Source organism: Bacillus rossius (assembly GCF_032445375.1).
Source record: "Bacillus rossius redtenbacheri isolate Brsri chromosome 9 unlocalized genomic scaffold, Brsri_v3 Brsri_v3_scf9_2, whole genome shotgun sequence".
Classification (NCBI taxonomy): Eukaryota; Metazoa; Arthropoda; class Insecta; order Phasmatodea; family Bacillidae; genus Bacillus; species Bacillus rossius.
This window is the reverse complement of record NW_026962013.1, coordinates 13,501,173-13,517,740: the sequence shown is the minus strand read 5'-3', so window position 1 is coordinate 13,517,740 and position 16,568 is coordinate 13,501,173. Positions and strand designations below refer to the sequence as shown.

Here is a 16,568-nt window from a genome sequence, read left to right as displayed (position 1 = left end):
TGGGTGCAGTTGATTGCTTTTTTATACCTCTCGAATGGCTCTTAACGTGTTCGTTTAGAATAGTTCAGCTGTGCCGTGCAACATAGTTTAGCTGTGTCGTGTAACCGTGCTCTTTATTGGTAGAACAAAATTGGTATTGTTCGTCAGCGCGTCCACTTCATTGTGAATATTGTCGCGACTATGTTGATGCCATGTCAAGGAGTGCGGGCTCAAATACGCTCCTTAAAACTTAGAATTCAATAAGATTATAATAAAAATTAATATTACTGAACGTAGAGATTTATTGCATCAATAGTAGGGTAGGGTGGGGCTATTTGGGTCGTGGGGCTATTTGAGTCGAAATAAGACTTTCGGCTACTGCGCAATAACTCCGCGCATCATCGGCACGGACTGGACTTCAGAAGCGAGAAGGTTGTGCTGAGCAGACGGACATGTTGTGTGCGGACGTGATGTGATATTTTGTGTACGGACGGGCGGCGAACGGCGCAAGGTAATCGTCCCACTGTCTTGAAATATTAAACTCTAACTTTAATACCCGGGGAAATAGTAATATCCAAGTGTAACGTGAAACTTTATCGTAAGTGTTATATGTCAAACGAAAGAAGAAGAATTTGTGAGTCTCTTAGTATATTCACAGCAAGAATTATTTTTAATGAATTTAGTATTTTTGCTAATTTTGTGATTTAAAGTAATTGGGGCTATTTGAGTAGTTTTTCTGGGGCTATTTGGGTCAACAATGGGGCTATTTGGGTCAACACAAAAGTGATTGTTGTGATACCAAGTATATATTTATTAAATGTAAAGATGGTTTTTGCTAATATTTATTATATTACATTACATTTATATGAAAAAGTTTTGTTGCACACCATATTATGTAATTTTATCTCACTTTTTTTCAGATGGTTCGCACTTACAAAAGGACTGGTGCATATTTAAAGTGGACAAGTGAGCAGCTTAATTTAGCATCCAAAGCTGTCTTGGAGTGCCGTTTAAGCGTGAGAGCAGCAGCAGTTCATTTCAGCATACCATATGAAACTTTGAGGAGAAGTGTGTATACAGAAAGACTTCGACAATCGCACAGTGAGCATCACCTCCAAGAATATCTTTCAAGAAAGAAAAAAAATTGGCCACCCAACAGTGTTAAGTGACGAAAAAGAGAAGGAACTTGTTTTGAGACTGATAAACTTATCCCACCGAGGATTAGGATGTGATTCTAAAGGAGTGTGTCGTGCTGTTTACAAGTATGTTGTGTCAAATAGTATAAAACATCCATGGGGAGAATCTGGAATCGCAGGGAAAGATTGGTTCCTTTCATTTTTGAAAAGACATCCTGAATTATCGTTGAGAAAACCCGAAGGACTTTCAAAGTCTCGTGCTGCAGGGGTGAATAAAGGTGCGGTTAATGACTTTTATTCTTTGCTTCAAACTAACTCTTAAAATTGGAGTCAACTGTAAACCTCAGAACATTTATAATGTTGACGAAAGTGGCCTACCTATGAACAATAGACCAGTCAAAGTTGTAGCTCCAAAAGGGAAAAGAGAAGTAACATCTATCACCAGATTATAACATGGGGAAAATGTTACAATAGTTGCAGCATGCAGTGCAAGTGGTCAGTATATTCCACCAATGGTGATATTTAAGGGTGTTCGTTTCCGACAAGAGTATAACGAGCACATGCCATCAGTAATGGTAGTTAAAATGTCGGAGTCTGGATATATAAACGAGGAAATATTTCTCTTTTGGTTAAAACATTTTAATGTTTTTAGGGTTCCCGGAAAATGTCTTCTGGTGATGGATGGACATTCTTCTCACTGCTCCCTCGAATTCTTGGAGTTTTGTGAACAAAATGACATTGAACCTTGTCTGCCCCCACACACAACTCATGTGCTTCAACCCATGGACAGAACTGTGTTTAAGACTCTCAATACACACTATCATGCTGAAGCCACGCAGTATATCCATAGTCATCCAGGTGGAAAAATCAGCAAGTTCAATTTTGGGAAACTGTTCTAAAAGGCCTGGCTCAGAACTGCAATGCCAGCTCTTGCAGAAAAAGGTTTTCAATGCACAAGAATACATCCATACAATCCTGAAATAGTCCTTGAAGAGAAATTTTTACCATCGACACTATTCTACACACAGCAAGAACCACCTGAGCTAGAGAGCTCTATTCCATCGACTCCACTTTCTGGAGAATATGCTTCTACACAAAAAGATCGTGATTCCTTCGAGATATCTACTGTAACTTTAACCACTAAGCAGTTGTCTTCAAAGTCTCCAGATTTTTCACAGATTCTCTCAACGCCAGTTAAAACAAATAGTAACAAAAAACAAGGAAGCAGAAAACAAAAATCTCGACTTTTGACATAAAAAGATAATATTTCTGACTGTAGAGAAAAGAGGCAAATAAAACTATTGAAAGGACAACCATGCAAGAAACTAAAGAAAAATTCCAGTGCAAGAAGTGTTCACTGTCCAGCTGAAGATTTACGTGAAATATCTACAAATTCAACTTCTGAGGATGATCCAAACGAAGTATCAATGCACTGCGAAGGAACTGATAACACACCGTGTAGTTTTTGTAGCCTACGTTATAACTCCTTGGAATCGCTGAAGAAAGGTGACTGGATAGCTTGTCAGCAATGTGCTCGCTGGTATCATGAAGTTTGTGTTGGAGCTGTCGGTCAGAAAATGTTTGTTTGTGGGAAATGCATTTAATGCCTATGGAAACTCGTGTTTCTGTTTACTTTTCAAACATGGTATTAGTGGACATTTTATTTAGTAGGAAACATTTGTACGCGAAAGATTGCCTAAAGGGACTTGCAGATAACCTCGAAGCACAATTTATATTATTTAACAGCTCATTTACTCCATAATTAAATATAATTTCAACGACTCAAATAGCTCCTTGCGAAACCCAAATAGCCCCACATATTCTATTATTGACATATTTTACAATGGGTTTGACTTTTATTTCTGTAGTATGCATTTTGATAGATACGACTTCTATAACTGAGATACGTGTAATTCAATAAGTGCAATTAGGGGAAGGTGGGCGAATTCTGCGCACTTAACTTGGGACGTATCTAAGATACGTAAATAATGTATTCAGGTGAAATGTTTTTTTAAGGGTGTTTGTTTGTATCATAATCTTCATTCATTGTAATGATTCGAAGCGCTAACATAATAACCAAAAATCATATAAATTTTGAAATGAAATGCTGCACTGCGCAGTATTACCACACCCAGTCGGGTAATTCTGCGCTGTATAATGGGTAATTGTGCGCATCACTAATTATAGACCTAACCAATAAAATATGAAGGGAAAAAAAAACAAATATTAGTGCATAATTAATTATTTTAAACTAAAACACCAAACAGATCAAAGTTAACTAACATATTGATAGTAATGTTTTAAAATTGGATGATTCAAATAAACGAAAATAAATTCAATTACCACCAAATATTAAACAATCAAATAGACACAAGAAACACACGAGTTGATTATAACAATAAAGTCTCCGAAATGGAATATTTGGGTTAGTATTTTTAATACAAGACATAAAAACATCACTAATAAGTTTGAGTTACCTTATCATTGATGTTAAAAAAATAATTAAAAACTAAGGTGACACACATTTTGTTATTCTTTGACACATAAAATCGCATTTGTAGTCTGTTGGTGAATCCCAGCCCCTACATTCTTCATGTGTCCACCCACCACACTTCACATACCTGTACCACAATTCATTATCGCGGCCAAATTCGTCACAAATTGAACACACATCTAGATTCAAAGGCTCAATGTTATCATTATTGCTGTCATTACACAAATCCTTCTCGTTGATTAATTCGGTCTCAGACTCACTTTCTGATAACGTTAGTTGTCTCTTGCATCTTTTGCGTGTTAGCTTCCTGTTTTTCTTGTCTGCTTTGTTAGGCCTAGACCTACTACTTGTTTGGATTTTAGCTTCCTTCTTCCTTTTATTATTTTCTCTTTCTTTCTCAATCTCTTCAAGTTTTTCTTTCATAGGTGTTCCAGTTAAGACTTCTGACTTTTGTTTTCTTGATTTAGGCTCTTTTGATTTATTTGTGCTAAGGGATGCAGCATTCTTTGAGGGATCAGGCAAAGGTGAAATGTCTGCCACCTTCACTTGTTGGACATTTCCTTCCGTAGACCTGCGTTCTTTTCCTGTCTGGCTAGGTGTACAGATAAAAGTTACATGAACACCATCACTTTCATCGGAAGATGACATGTCTGAAATTTTTGCCACTTTTGTAGGTATCTGACTAGGTCCAGCATCCCTTGTTCTTTCGCTTCTGTTTGTGTTATTCTGCTCTTCGTTCTCTTCAGCCTAGCCGACTTCGATTTCAGTTTCTTTACCACAGGCTTCAAACTCCATGTTCAAATGCTTATCAGGGTTAATGGGTGAAATCCCAGCTGCTGAAAATCCAGACATCCCCTTTTCCATAGTTGCAACTTTTAAATATGCTCGGTTAAACAATTCGGTGAGTTCATACTGGGTTATTTTCCTGCCTGCTTCATTTTGGGAAGTAAGCCTACTTTTTGATTTCAAAAAATGAGAATAATCTCTGTAGAAGGCTGCTTTTAGCGGACTGAAGAACATTAAATCAAGAGGTTGAAGTCTGTGAGTTGTATGGGGTGGCAGAGATAAAAGGACGATGCCGTTTTCCCTACAAAAGTTTTAGATTATAACTGAAATGTGGCTAGAGTGATTGTCCAGGATCAACAGAATGGGATCAGCGTGTTGTATGAAAGACATGTCATTAAATCACTAAAAAGTACATTTACATTAATTGAAAGCAATATTTAAATGCATTGGGAACCTAAAACACGCACTATTTACCTGAAACAAATAAAGCTAAGCCTTATCAATAGAAAACATTGAGGGCAATTCTGCGCACTTTCGCATTATTACACTACATCTCCGCGCAGAATTACCCCAAGCACAAACATATTTAAGGCTCGCAATAATATAAATTTAAAGTGATCAGTTAAAGTTATTATAGTGCTCAACAGGAAGAATATATGGTCAACTATTGTTGCAAATATAATTTACTACTAGAAACACACGACTATTGTACCATACCTTTGTTTATTCTTCACCGAAAATAACAACAATTTCGATCTGAACCTACACACTGTTGTCGTAACCCAACTAACTCACACAATGGCGTCTCCTTCCTTGCACTAAGTCCTCAGTGTCACCGCCGTGTGGCAGCATTATACAGACCGACGCAGTGTACGTCAATTCCGAGAAATCTCACTGCGCAGTAATACCCGCTGCGCAGAATTCGCCCACCTTCCCCTACAATGTTTAGCAAAAATTAATTTTTAAAATCGATTTAAGATGTAAAATTTTTGATTTTTATGTTAGGGTACTCAAATAGCCCCACCCTACCCTAAGTTTAAACTGATGACCAGATTTCTTTGAAATATAGGTACGTAAAATAAACATGCACTAGCACTGTTAAAAAAAAAGTTAAATCAAATCAGCATTATCATTTTCACCCCTTTTTCACCAGGAAATGACTTTATAGCTAAAGTGCATTTTAGCTAATACATGCATTTGGAATCGACTCTTCCGATGACAATTCCTGCCCACAACTTTTCAAAGTTCATATCATATATGTATCACACCTTTCCCGACTGAAAACAAATCGAGGACAAGTCGCGTCTATATTTTAAGACATTCTTGACCGAAAGTGAACCCTGACCGAAAAAATGCCGAATGTTATAGACGAGTGGGGACGCGCCATGGCGCACACCTTCAGAGCTTCAGCCGAAGCTTCGAAATCGCAGACTCCCTCCAGCGGCGGGCCTCCGTCTTCGGAACGTCTGCTGTCGTGTCCGATCGCCGTGTGGTTCACCATGGCCACGATGGCGACGCTCATGTTGGACTTGTAGCCGTACAGGATGGAGAACAGGATAGAGCCCAGCACGGCGAACACGTACCGTATGGGCAGCACCCCTGTCGGCACACGGGACAGTCCAGCGGAGCAGTTGAGCCACACTCCCCTTCGCTGCTGCCAGCACTGAGTGTCGAGCCATCTGGGGAACACCAGATCTCAGCTAAACGGGCCAGAACTCTTTTACTCCTGCCATTATCACAGTGTCCGAAATCACGACGCCTCCGAATCAGACAAAGTCATCAGCGGTCCCCAGTAGACTCGGGAAGCAAAGGAGCTCTAGTCAAAAGACATCAGCTGCTGAATCTATACAAAGAGGCAGCAGTTCCCATCAAAGTTACAAGCTGCTTTATGGGTCCTCGGTGCCGTTATTGCTGAGGCGCTGAACTCGTGTTGACTGGGGAGGTCAAGGTTTTCAATCCCAATGCCATGACGTGAATGAATTTACGAGCATAGAGTCTCGGTGTTCGAGTGTTTTGAAACCCTGGGGATCACATTGCCCTGAAGCCTACGTGCGTAACTGAGCGACTCAAAACCACTTCCTTCACTTAACATGTATCCCACATTTTCTCTAGAAACTATGATGTTATATTGTGATACACTCAGATCGGTGATTGATTGCGACCACCTAGTGTTCCCGCAGGAAGGGCCCGTACGAAGTTTGCTTGTTGCCCACCAGGGGACTATTTCACAATGTTTAAATTTTAAAGTTCATAAGTTACGATTTGACAGTGATAGATTTACAAGTACCTACTTGTAAATTTTGGTTAACTATACTAAAGAACTGATCTAACTTTTAGCCTGTACAATTTAGCATCGTCAACGTACCTGAACGATAAGTACACAATTGTTTGCTTGAATTGTTACAAGATGCCGAGACCGTCGAAAGAAACCAAAGGCCCGGGGGCAAAAAAAAATTGGTCGATCCCCCTCCGTATTACTTCATGTACAACCTTTCGAGCGCCTCGGTTTAAAATATAATGTAAATATGTACTGTAAGCGTTACCGTGTACATACTTGCAAAAGTGATCTGCATGTATCGCTTATATGTAAGGTTTCCTGTGAATTATATTAACAATAAGCTTGTAATTCCATAGTATCAGAATTAATTCAAGCATTATATATATTTTTTGAAACTCTACCGGACCCCGGGGATTTTGGCGCCCTTGTCAATCTCTCTTGACGACGGCCATGCAAGTTGCACGTAAAATTTGCCACCCTATAGTATTATTAACGAAAGAAAAATTTCAGTATTGGTGGAAATTTAGGAAGACATTGTTAATTTATTTGGTGCATTCTCTACTTTTATTACCAAGCTTCACTTTTAAAGTACTAAGTCTTGTAAATGTTGTGAAATAAGGCCCAGGTCAGACTCATTTTACGCGAAGATATAAACTTACTGTTTATATGGCTGATGATTAAATGGTTGGTTTTAAACTACGTTCTCGTTAGAAGTTTTTCCCTGTTCTTACATACTCGAACGATACGAACATGCAACCTTGCAAAAACCGTGCGAGTTAAAGAGTAGGTACAGGTTAAAAACATTGGCCTCACATTCAGATGCCTGGGTTCGAATTCCGATCGAGCAACTGTCATTTCGGTTTTCCATGTTTTCCCTGAAATCTCTCCAGGAAAATGTTAAGATATTTTCTTACCATAGTCCATGTTGGATTCCTTCACCAATTTCCTTTGATTGTGTCACATTCCAGTATTTATTTGGACATATCTGTCTGTAAAGCCTGAGATTCAGGCTGACTACAGTTTACTCAGCTTGTTTAGTTCGATTCTAATGAACAATATTACGTTATGACGAATAACACGGTACATCGATTAAACATGTAACTTTGCAAAAACGAGACTAAATATTTCACTCATGTGATTTAAGACATTCATAACATTATAGTTTCTCCTTACTTCCTTCCATGCCACGATACTTAAGTTACGGTTCTCAACTGGGACATAATTACGGTAGTTACGTAAGTTATGCGTCAAAAGGGGTGTATACTTACTTCTAGCTCACAATAAATTATAATTATAAATTTTAAAAATCCAACTCAACTTTATAGCGTTACTTGCATGACTAAGCATTTTCACTAGGCTTACATAACTAATGTAAAACCGAATGGGTAGTTAAAAAAATTAACACTGCTTTTATGACCGCTGGAAATGCAGAAAATAACGTGTATTTAAACAGAATTAAGCATAGATGTATGGTTGGTTTCATTCGTGTGTATAAATTACAATAAAATGCAAATTAGATTATTTGCAGGGTTGAAAAGAAAAAATAATAATAGGAAAATTAAGTTTGATAGTATAAAAATTAGTGAAGTTGCATTTTCAAACAGGTTAACTTACCGAAAAGCATTTTGCTTGAATTTAGAAGCGTGGATTTAATGATTTAATTTCTGTTGTTCATAGTATTGATATAATCAAATAAACTTTGTACCAACTATACACATTCAATATGATTATTTTTTCATTAAGAAATATGATATATTCAAAATAGAACAGTAAATCGCAGCAATTACTGTAACTTTTAACGTAAATAATCTTCGTTGTATGTTATAGCTACCTTGTTTTGTGGTTAAGTTAAAAATACATATCGCATTAGAAAACAAAAATAGCTTGTTGTCTCCAAAGATATTGGAAGAGTCCAAATGGAGCATGTGCTAACGAAAATAAAAGCCAAACAAACCGGACCTTTGCTAGGCAATGACCGGAAATTTTCTCTTTCCAATATGACGGTTATCATATCCAATAAATTTTTATCTTACGACAAAACAAGAAAATGCGTGTTTCCAAAATGGTGTAACAGTTCCGGTGTTATGCCCTCACAGAAGTTGTGTGAATGGAGATATAAGCAACCGGTATTTTAATTGCTTTATGCTTAAATTAAGTAAATCCAATTAGTTATTCGATGGCGCACGATGTGAACAATGCTGCACATTGGCAAAAGAAATTCTTAAAATATGACATGTAGTAAAAAATTGTTTAATTTAGTAAAATAATCTAAATAAATTTAAATTAACAATGAAAATAAATCGATATTCTAAATGTTTATTCTAATTAACTGTGTGTGATAAGTCAGCGACCGACTGCTAAGCTAGTTACGTCCACCACTGCTGCTCGTGGTACGCCACTGTCCTTTCTTGTGGGTGCGCCATTCCATGCTTCATGGCTTTTACGCCTGATTAAAAAATATAAATAAATTTAGTTAATTCTGCAAGCAAATAACAGAAATAAAATAATAAAAAGGACTGGAGTGATACTATAAATACGGTTGGTAAAGTTTAAAATTAATCAAATTAAAAATATCAATACTCATTAAATATTAATATAAATCTGTGCATAAAATTAAATCACTAAATTTAGTTAAATTTATTAGATAAATTTTAATTATTAATGAAAATCAATAAACATACTGAATTTAAATAATAATGTAACAACTTAAAAATTTTAATGAAAATAAATAATACTTACGGGAACCTCATGTTAATAAATTTTTTCAAGTGTATTTATATAAAATCATTTCTATCACTAATATTCACAATATTTTTTTTTTTAATTATATGGACCAGTATTCAATATCATCCACTAAAATAAGTATATGACTTAAAAGCAATATATTTTTATTTGTATGTAATTTTGTTTTCATCTTAACAATTATTCGTTGCATGCTGCGCGCGCATCGTAAAACTTCACTGTCATTTTTTTTTATAACATGCCTACAGAAGTATAACATAACCTGCCGTCACCCGCGGTCTCGGGATCGAGACCCGGGGCGGTCCTAGTGGTTCTCAGTGGCTCTAAAGGAAATCTCCGACGGGCGCCAGGTAAATTCGAGGATTAACCGAGGTGGTCGTGGGTTTTTGCCCCTGCGTGTTCCACTAGGATCGACGGCTGTTGATGGTGGGAGGGAGTCCCTACTCCTAATAAACACTGGCCCTAAACACTATAGAGGACTGTTTTCTTATTGCTCAGGAGGCGCTTGCGAAATAAAGAAACGGTTTTTAGGTGCTGGTTTTTTAATCTCGCATCTCACATAGTGTGGATGGGGGCACAAGTTACACAGTTCTACTGGACAAAAAATACGTTGGCACTACATACACTCGCACTGATAACTAATTACGTATTACGTGGATGTTACGTTGCGGCACTTGCAAACAAGATCCCTACATTGGTTTGTGGGTCGACGGAGAGTTCGGGTGGATGAACGGCCGCTCCCGCGATGATCTGTAGATAGATTCGTGCCCGGGCTCACCTGTGTGAGTCGCGGGCCCACGAAGATAATATTAAGGGCCAAAGTCTTTAAGCTTGCAGTCGGCAGGCGTATGCTCGACGAATTACGTGAAGTTCTGTTCGCGGGAGTCGGCCCGGACCGTAAGGCCCGTTGCACACACAGCGGATTTATCCGAGCGGACACCCCACCGTCGCTTATGGTCGGATATTTTACCGTCGCTAATGGTCGGATATTTCACCGCCGGCAATGGACGGAAAAAAATACGTCGGTACCAGCAGTTGTAGTTCTGGAACTAATTTCAGTTCAGTTGTGTAGTCTGAAATGAACCAAGAGCAGCTCCTAGCATTGTTGTTATTCCGTCGTCAAATGAGAAGACGAAGAAAATTTCGACTTTTTTGGGTTCATCCAATTAATGAACGAAGAAATGAGGTTGGCGCATTCTACACATTGTTCGATGAGTTGAGGAAAGATGACAAGAAATTCTTCAACTATTTCAGGATGTCAATCACTTCCTTTGACGAACTACATGGTCGGTTAAAATATACAATTCAGCGCAGAAATACAAAAATGAGAAACTATTCAACCAGTAGAAATGCTGGCTATAACACTAAGGTAAGTGAAAATAACTCTTAAATGTGAAAGTTAAAAATAATAATACGGGGTAATATAATATAAAAAATCTGTGCCAGTGATTGTATAAACTGTTGTAATAAAAAATACAGTATAATATAAAGAATAAATATGTAAGTATAAATTATATAAACGTACATCAATTTACAATTAGAAATGTATGTCCATTGTATTTGAAGAAAGTGAACTTGGTGTAGAACATCTTCCACAATCTTCATCGCCAACGAACTCGGCAAAATGTTCAGCTGCTGAGGCTTGTGGTTTGTGCTGTTGTGATGGGTAGGGAGCCAGATCTGTGCTAGTTCGAGATGTTTGTCTCAGCTGGCATGGTGGTTTAGGTGGTTCGTCTTGTTGGGGAATTAATGATGGAACGTAAGGTGGCACTTGTGGAGGATGGGAATATTGTGGGTTCATAGAAAAATGTGGCTGAGTTGGCTGTGGAAATGTCTGAGGTTGGGGATCATAGTGTGGTGGGCGGATATGATGCTGCTGGTGAGAAAAGTGTTGCGTAGAGCATCCCTGATAGTAAGGCGTGGCAAAGTTTTGATTTTTAATATTGGAAATCAGGCGATGAACCTCCACTTGGAATTGAAGCCACTCATTGTTATTGAAAGTTTGTGTGTGGTGAAGTAGACTATTAAAGAAGGACCTTTGGTGGTCAGGTTGTTCTTTTTTCTCTAAAATCTTCAAAATTTTCAAATCTACTTCATCCATCTTTTTTTGTTGTTTTTTTCCCGTGGTTGACAAGGAGGAGGGGATTCTTATGTTGCTGTAATTCCGCATTCGTGTATATTTTCTTCAGGAACTGAAGTTAGTTATTAAATACGTATTTTCTTTTTTTGGTAGCTCCGGAACCAGTGATTTTGTTTTCTTTAATATTCTTCTCGGCCTTGGCAAAAGCGTCACGTAGATGTTTCCAACGCTTCATCACTTCCTTTCCTGGGGAAAAAGCAAAAATAAAATAAATTACTTTCTCTGTTGTACAGAATAGTTTGGTACCTAGCAAAATTTGAGTGACATTTGTTTGCGCATGTGCAGAAACTACTAATGTTTCTATTAGGTTAAAATTCATAAACGAATTCCAGGCTTTTTTACTTTCGGAAGTAACAAAGAAAAAACACTCTAATTTATTTATAGTAAATGTATGTCTTCTTAAATAATATAAACTATGCTTTTGTGATGATTTTTTGTGCGTTTTTCAGGTATCTAGCAAGTGGATGTACTTTCATCGATCTTCATTATTCCTTCAGAGTAGGAATCTCAACAGCAAGAGTGTTAGTTAGAGATGTTTGTCAAGCAGTGTGGAGGGACATGAAAAGTGAGTGCATACCATCCCCTACAAAACAAATGTGGGAATCAGTAGCAGACGGTTTCGAACAAATAGCAAACTTTCCTCATTGTATTGGGCCGTCGATGGAAAACACGTCCGCATCGTGAGTGCAATAGAAAGTGGATCCATGTATTTTAACTATAAAGACTATAATTCAATTGTGTTGATGGGCATTGCAGATAGTAAGTACCGATTTATTTTTGTGCATGTTGGTAGTTATGGTAAGGACTGTGACTCGTCAATTTTCAAACAGACTCAGCTGTGGAAATCAATAGAAAGCAGTTCAAAAATGTTACCTGATGAGAAGTGCCTACCAGGTACAGGAAGTCCGAAAGTGCCATATTTTTTTGTTGGTGTTGCAGCATTTGGACTACACAAACACCTGTTAAGGCCATATGCTGGGAAACATTTAACAGAGGAAAAGAGAATCTTTAACTATCGATTATGTCGAGCAAGAAGGTACATAGTGTGTGCTTTTGGTATTCTCAGCAATAAATGGAGAATATTCCATCGACCTTTAAATGTTCAACCACAATTAGCTAATGATATTGTTAAAGCCTGCATTGTTCTTCACAATTATGTTAGGGATAGAGATGGTTACATAGTTGAGGATGCAACCTCAATTGTAGGGATGGAAGAAATACCAGGAGAGAACACGATAAGAGGAGGCCTGATAGCTAACAATGTGAGAAACATTCTCTGTAAATATTTTGTTTCAAGTGTAGGAAGGATTTCCTGACAGATGTCCAAAGTGTAAATTGTTTAAACATTTTTCTTGTCACGCTGTGTTTAATTTGTGAAATTTTTGAATAATGTAATGTAATATTTTCAATAAAAAAGGTAAAATAATAACTTCACTTTTTTACAATTAAATATATTCCATTCCATTCCAAAATGATAGAATGGCACAAATTATTAGTGAATTGAATTATAGAAGGAATATGGACTTGACTTACCAAAATTGTTTCTTTCATTTTCTGGCATCTGGTCGAAATCACTTCGTAATTCCACACACACAGCATGTCAAGCGATTTTCGTGGCGTTTCGGTCCTTAAAAATGTCTAGAGTTTTATCCCATAGCACAGACTTTGCTTCCACTAATGAAATAAGGATTTTATTATCAATTTCGTCACTCATTATAACAAAACACACGGGGGAGAGGATACGCGATGCGGAAACAGAAACAGTACGGTGCATGCAGGAGAGTTAAAATCATACTGCCCAAAACAAGAGCGGTATAATCCGCTGTGTGTGCAAACGTGCATTTGATCACGTAGGCCACTACTTCGAAGCGACGGTAAAACTTCCGTCGGCTCCAGTGGCACCGGGCGGCTGCACAGCTAACGCTGACGTTAGACTTACCGATCGTTTTTTTTTTTCCGTCGAATGTGCAAGCTCCAATGTACTACAGTGGGCTACTAGTGGAACGGCGGCGACGGTAAAAGATCCGCTCGGAAAAATCCGCTGTGTGTGCAACGGGCCTAAGGTGACTGCGTCGCGAACCGTTGTTCCGCGACGAGCAAAAATTAATGCGGCCGGGTAAAGACCTGCACCGGAAAAGGGCATGGGGGCACACGGGGAGAGGAAAGAGGTTTTAGTGAATGATAATAGTTACCAGAATGACGAATCAGGATCACAAAAGTTGAAGTCTCCCTGCGGGATCACACGTCCGCCCCGGCCCGTGAGTAAAACTCTACTGCCGCTTTGTGCCGGCTTGGGAGGGGAGGAAGAGTCATGACACGCCAAACTTTCTAATGTGCCGTTATTGCAATTTTATAATCATAATTAGTCATTATTATTTATAGGACTCTCGTATCTTAATAGCATCTGTCTGAATTAGTTGGCGGAAGGCCTATTATAATAATAATACATAACAAAATTTAGATCAATTATATTTGAAAATAAAAAGTCAAGCTGGAGACTGTCTGTCACTTGTTGACTACTCCGGTGGCTATTTGCAAGTAAAAACAGGGGGGTAAATTGGGTTGGTTAACACTGTGGTTAATTATTGGCGGAAAGCCGCAAGGGACGTTCCGGACGTTTATTAATTGCGGTTTCCCACGGGGAAAACCGCTGCACCCCTACGACGCACTTTCACTATTATGGGTTGTTCTGTTAATTAAAAATCACTTAATTAATCATAGCAATTTATGATGCGTGAGAACTGTTTGGTGGTGTTGGCATATGGACGTAATCTGGAAAGGCACTCACCGGCGTCGGCGGCTCGCTTGACTCACGTGAAATGTGCTAGGGGTGCGTTCCGTTAGCGGGGTTTAGTACTGGCGGGTGGAGGCCGGGTTTATGGCCTTTGGAGGGACGACGACAAACCTCACTTATGTATAATTTGTATGTAGCCTGTTTTCATCCTGTCAATTTTTTTGCATGCTGCACGCGCATCATAAAAATTCACTCTCTTCACATTTCTAGAATGCATCAAACGAAGTATAACTTAAAAAAAATTTCATTAAATTTGAATGTAATATTTAATTCCTTCATCATTTTATTTAGCTGTATGGCGCGTAAGGCACCCGTTGAAAAATGATGAATATAACAAACACTTTAATTTAATATACACGAAATATTTATTGAAAATTCAATTTATTTTAATATATTTTTATATATTAATATTAATTAACTTTGGTGATTCAATAATCTTCTTTGCTTCTGATTGATTCAATATACACTTTCACTTGCCTTGCAACTCTTGATCGTGACAAAGCCACATACAGTTGGTAGTGTGAAGATATATTGAACAATAAAATATGTATTTCATATTTCATTGTATATAAAAGTGATAACAAAAACAAGGAAAGACCATTAATCTACTTTATGACAATCATTCAAACGAAGAACGACATAAGGGAAGATAATGGTCATACATATGGAATGATAATGGTCATGTATATGGGAAGATAATGGTCAAAAACAATAATTCACATCCAAAATTATACAAATCAACTATCACACAGAATCATTCAATTAAGATAATTAACACACCGATGATGTGCAGGAAAATAGCTTACCCAACACCAAAATGTCAAAATATTACCTTTGCGCCACAGACTCGGCAGCAATGCTAGGAACAAGTTAGCAAAGAGCAATGAAAATTATATAAGCCTACAGCGTTACGCTATTATTAAGTCAGTGATGAGCTTAACTAAATAGGATGATTTTTACCTTTTCACTCATATACCAAAAACAATTTCTGCATAGAATACAAAACATAAAGCTACACTATAAAAAAATGTTCAGTCTTATTTTTAGCTGTCAGCTGCTTTAAAACTCACCTGATAAACCTAATAATATTTTATGTAACTTGCAAAAATGCCTCTTCCGTATGCCCCGGCGCATACGCATGGAAATTCTGCGTAAACTACTGCTTATGCCTGTTGATGAGACATACCATTACGTAGTCAAAAGGGTAGGTACATTATAATGCAAAGAAAAGCTTCAAATATTTATGTAACACATATCAATAAATTTTATTCATCTAGTTGTAATTATGTATAGTTTTTTACTCAAATGTCAAAAAACTGAGATACCATACCACACATACATTAACACATCATATTACATTTTATCAATGTAAAAACATCTTATTTAAAAACATCTTATTTAAAAACATTTATAAATATTTTTCTTCTAAAATCTGAAAAAAACTTACAAGATAAAGCAATTAGTAAAAAAATATTATAAATAACATTTTACAGCAAATCATATAGTGCAGATGTAGCCCTTTATGGAAGCAATTCTGTATTTCGGCAGAGAAAAAACTGCACGCGCGTAAAACCCACAGGCACAACAAACAAAGTGTCACTGCTCAAGCTACACACATCCGCCGCGCAGGTGGCGACACCAGTCTCTGCGCGCGTCACTCGTCTACGGGCTTGCGCGCTCTCGCTCGTCGCTAGCTTCGCCCTTCTTGCCGTTCGCCGCGGCGACCTCGGGGTTGTTTGGGTTGTTCCACGGCTGCACCACGCCCGACCCGAACACCGTGTAGAACACGGCCTCCGCCAGGAACAGCCCGGCCGTTATCAAGAAGATGATCCTCCACTGGCCGATCGTTTGCTGCGGACACCGTAATCATGATTTATTTCCCTGACCTAACCACAACTGTGTGAATTTGTAGGAGGGTTCCACGTTATGGAGGGACCTAGGTGAAGCCTTTACGCCTAGTCGTGTTGGGGATTAGCCATGCCGAGAGAGGGTCGCATGAATCGAGTTCTTGTTCGGGGATTGGCCAACAATGGCAGTTATTGAAGCCACGACTAACTCCCCTATCTTAAATCTATATTAAAACTATGTCAAGTATGGCCCAGGTAAAACCTGGGATGCAATGGGCATGCTTTAAAAGTGCAGGAGAATACAGGAATCAGAGGATGGTCTGGATGAAGAGTTGGGCGGGGCAGGAAAGTGTCCACCACATGTTTAATCCA

At 38.1% G+C, this 16,568-nt stretch overlaps 2 protein-coding genes across 4 annotated transcripts in view; both read right to left on the bottom strand.

The window, feature by feature from the left end:
- The window catches only part of LOC134542934 (sialin-like), a 31,543-nt gene extending 17,732 nt beyond the window's left edge, over positions 1-13,811 (bottom strand). Inside the window, exons 1-2 of one of the 2 annotated variants that reach the window (XM_063387544.1) lie at positions 13,748-13,811; positions 5,792-5,994 (exon numbers count right to left, since the gene is read on the bottom strand). In XM_063387544.1, the coding sequence (XP_063243614.1) occupies positions 5,792-5,917 (126 nt within the window). In that variant the 5' untranslated portion in view covers positions 5,918-5,994; positions 13,748-13,811. Of the gene's footprint in view, positions 1-5,791; positions 5,995-8,287; positions 8,758-13,747 lie in introns of those variants that run through there. The other variant, XM_063387542.1, reaches the window with a different exon arrangement.
- A 1,778-nt stretch (positions 13,812-15,589) lies between these two features.
- LOC134543205 (sialin-like) overlaps positions 15,590-16,568 on the bottom strand; it is a 43,370-nt gene continuing 42,391 nt past the window's right edge. For both annotated transcript variants that reach the window (XM_063388107.1, XM_063388106.1), the window contains exon 10: positions 15,590-16,200. In XM_063388107.1, coding sequence (XP_063244177.1) covers positions 16,012-16,200 — 189 coding nt within the window. In that variant the 3' untranslated portion in view covers positions 15,590-16,011. The remainder of the gene's footprint in view (positions 16,201-16,568) is intronic.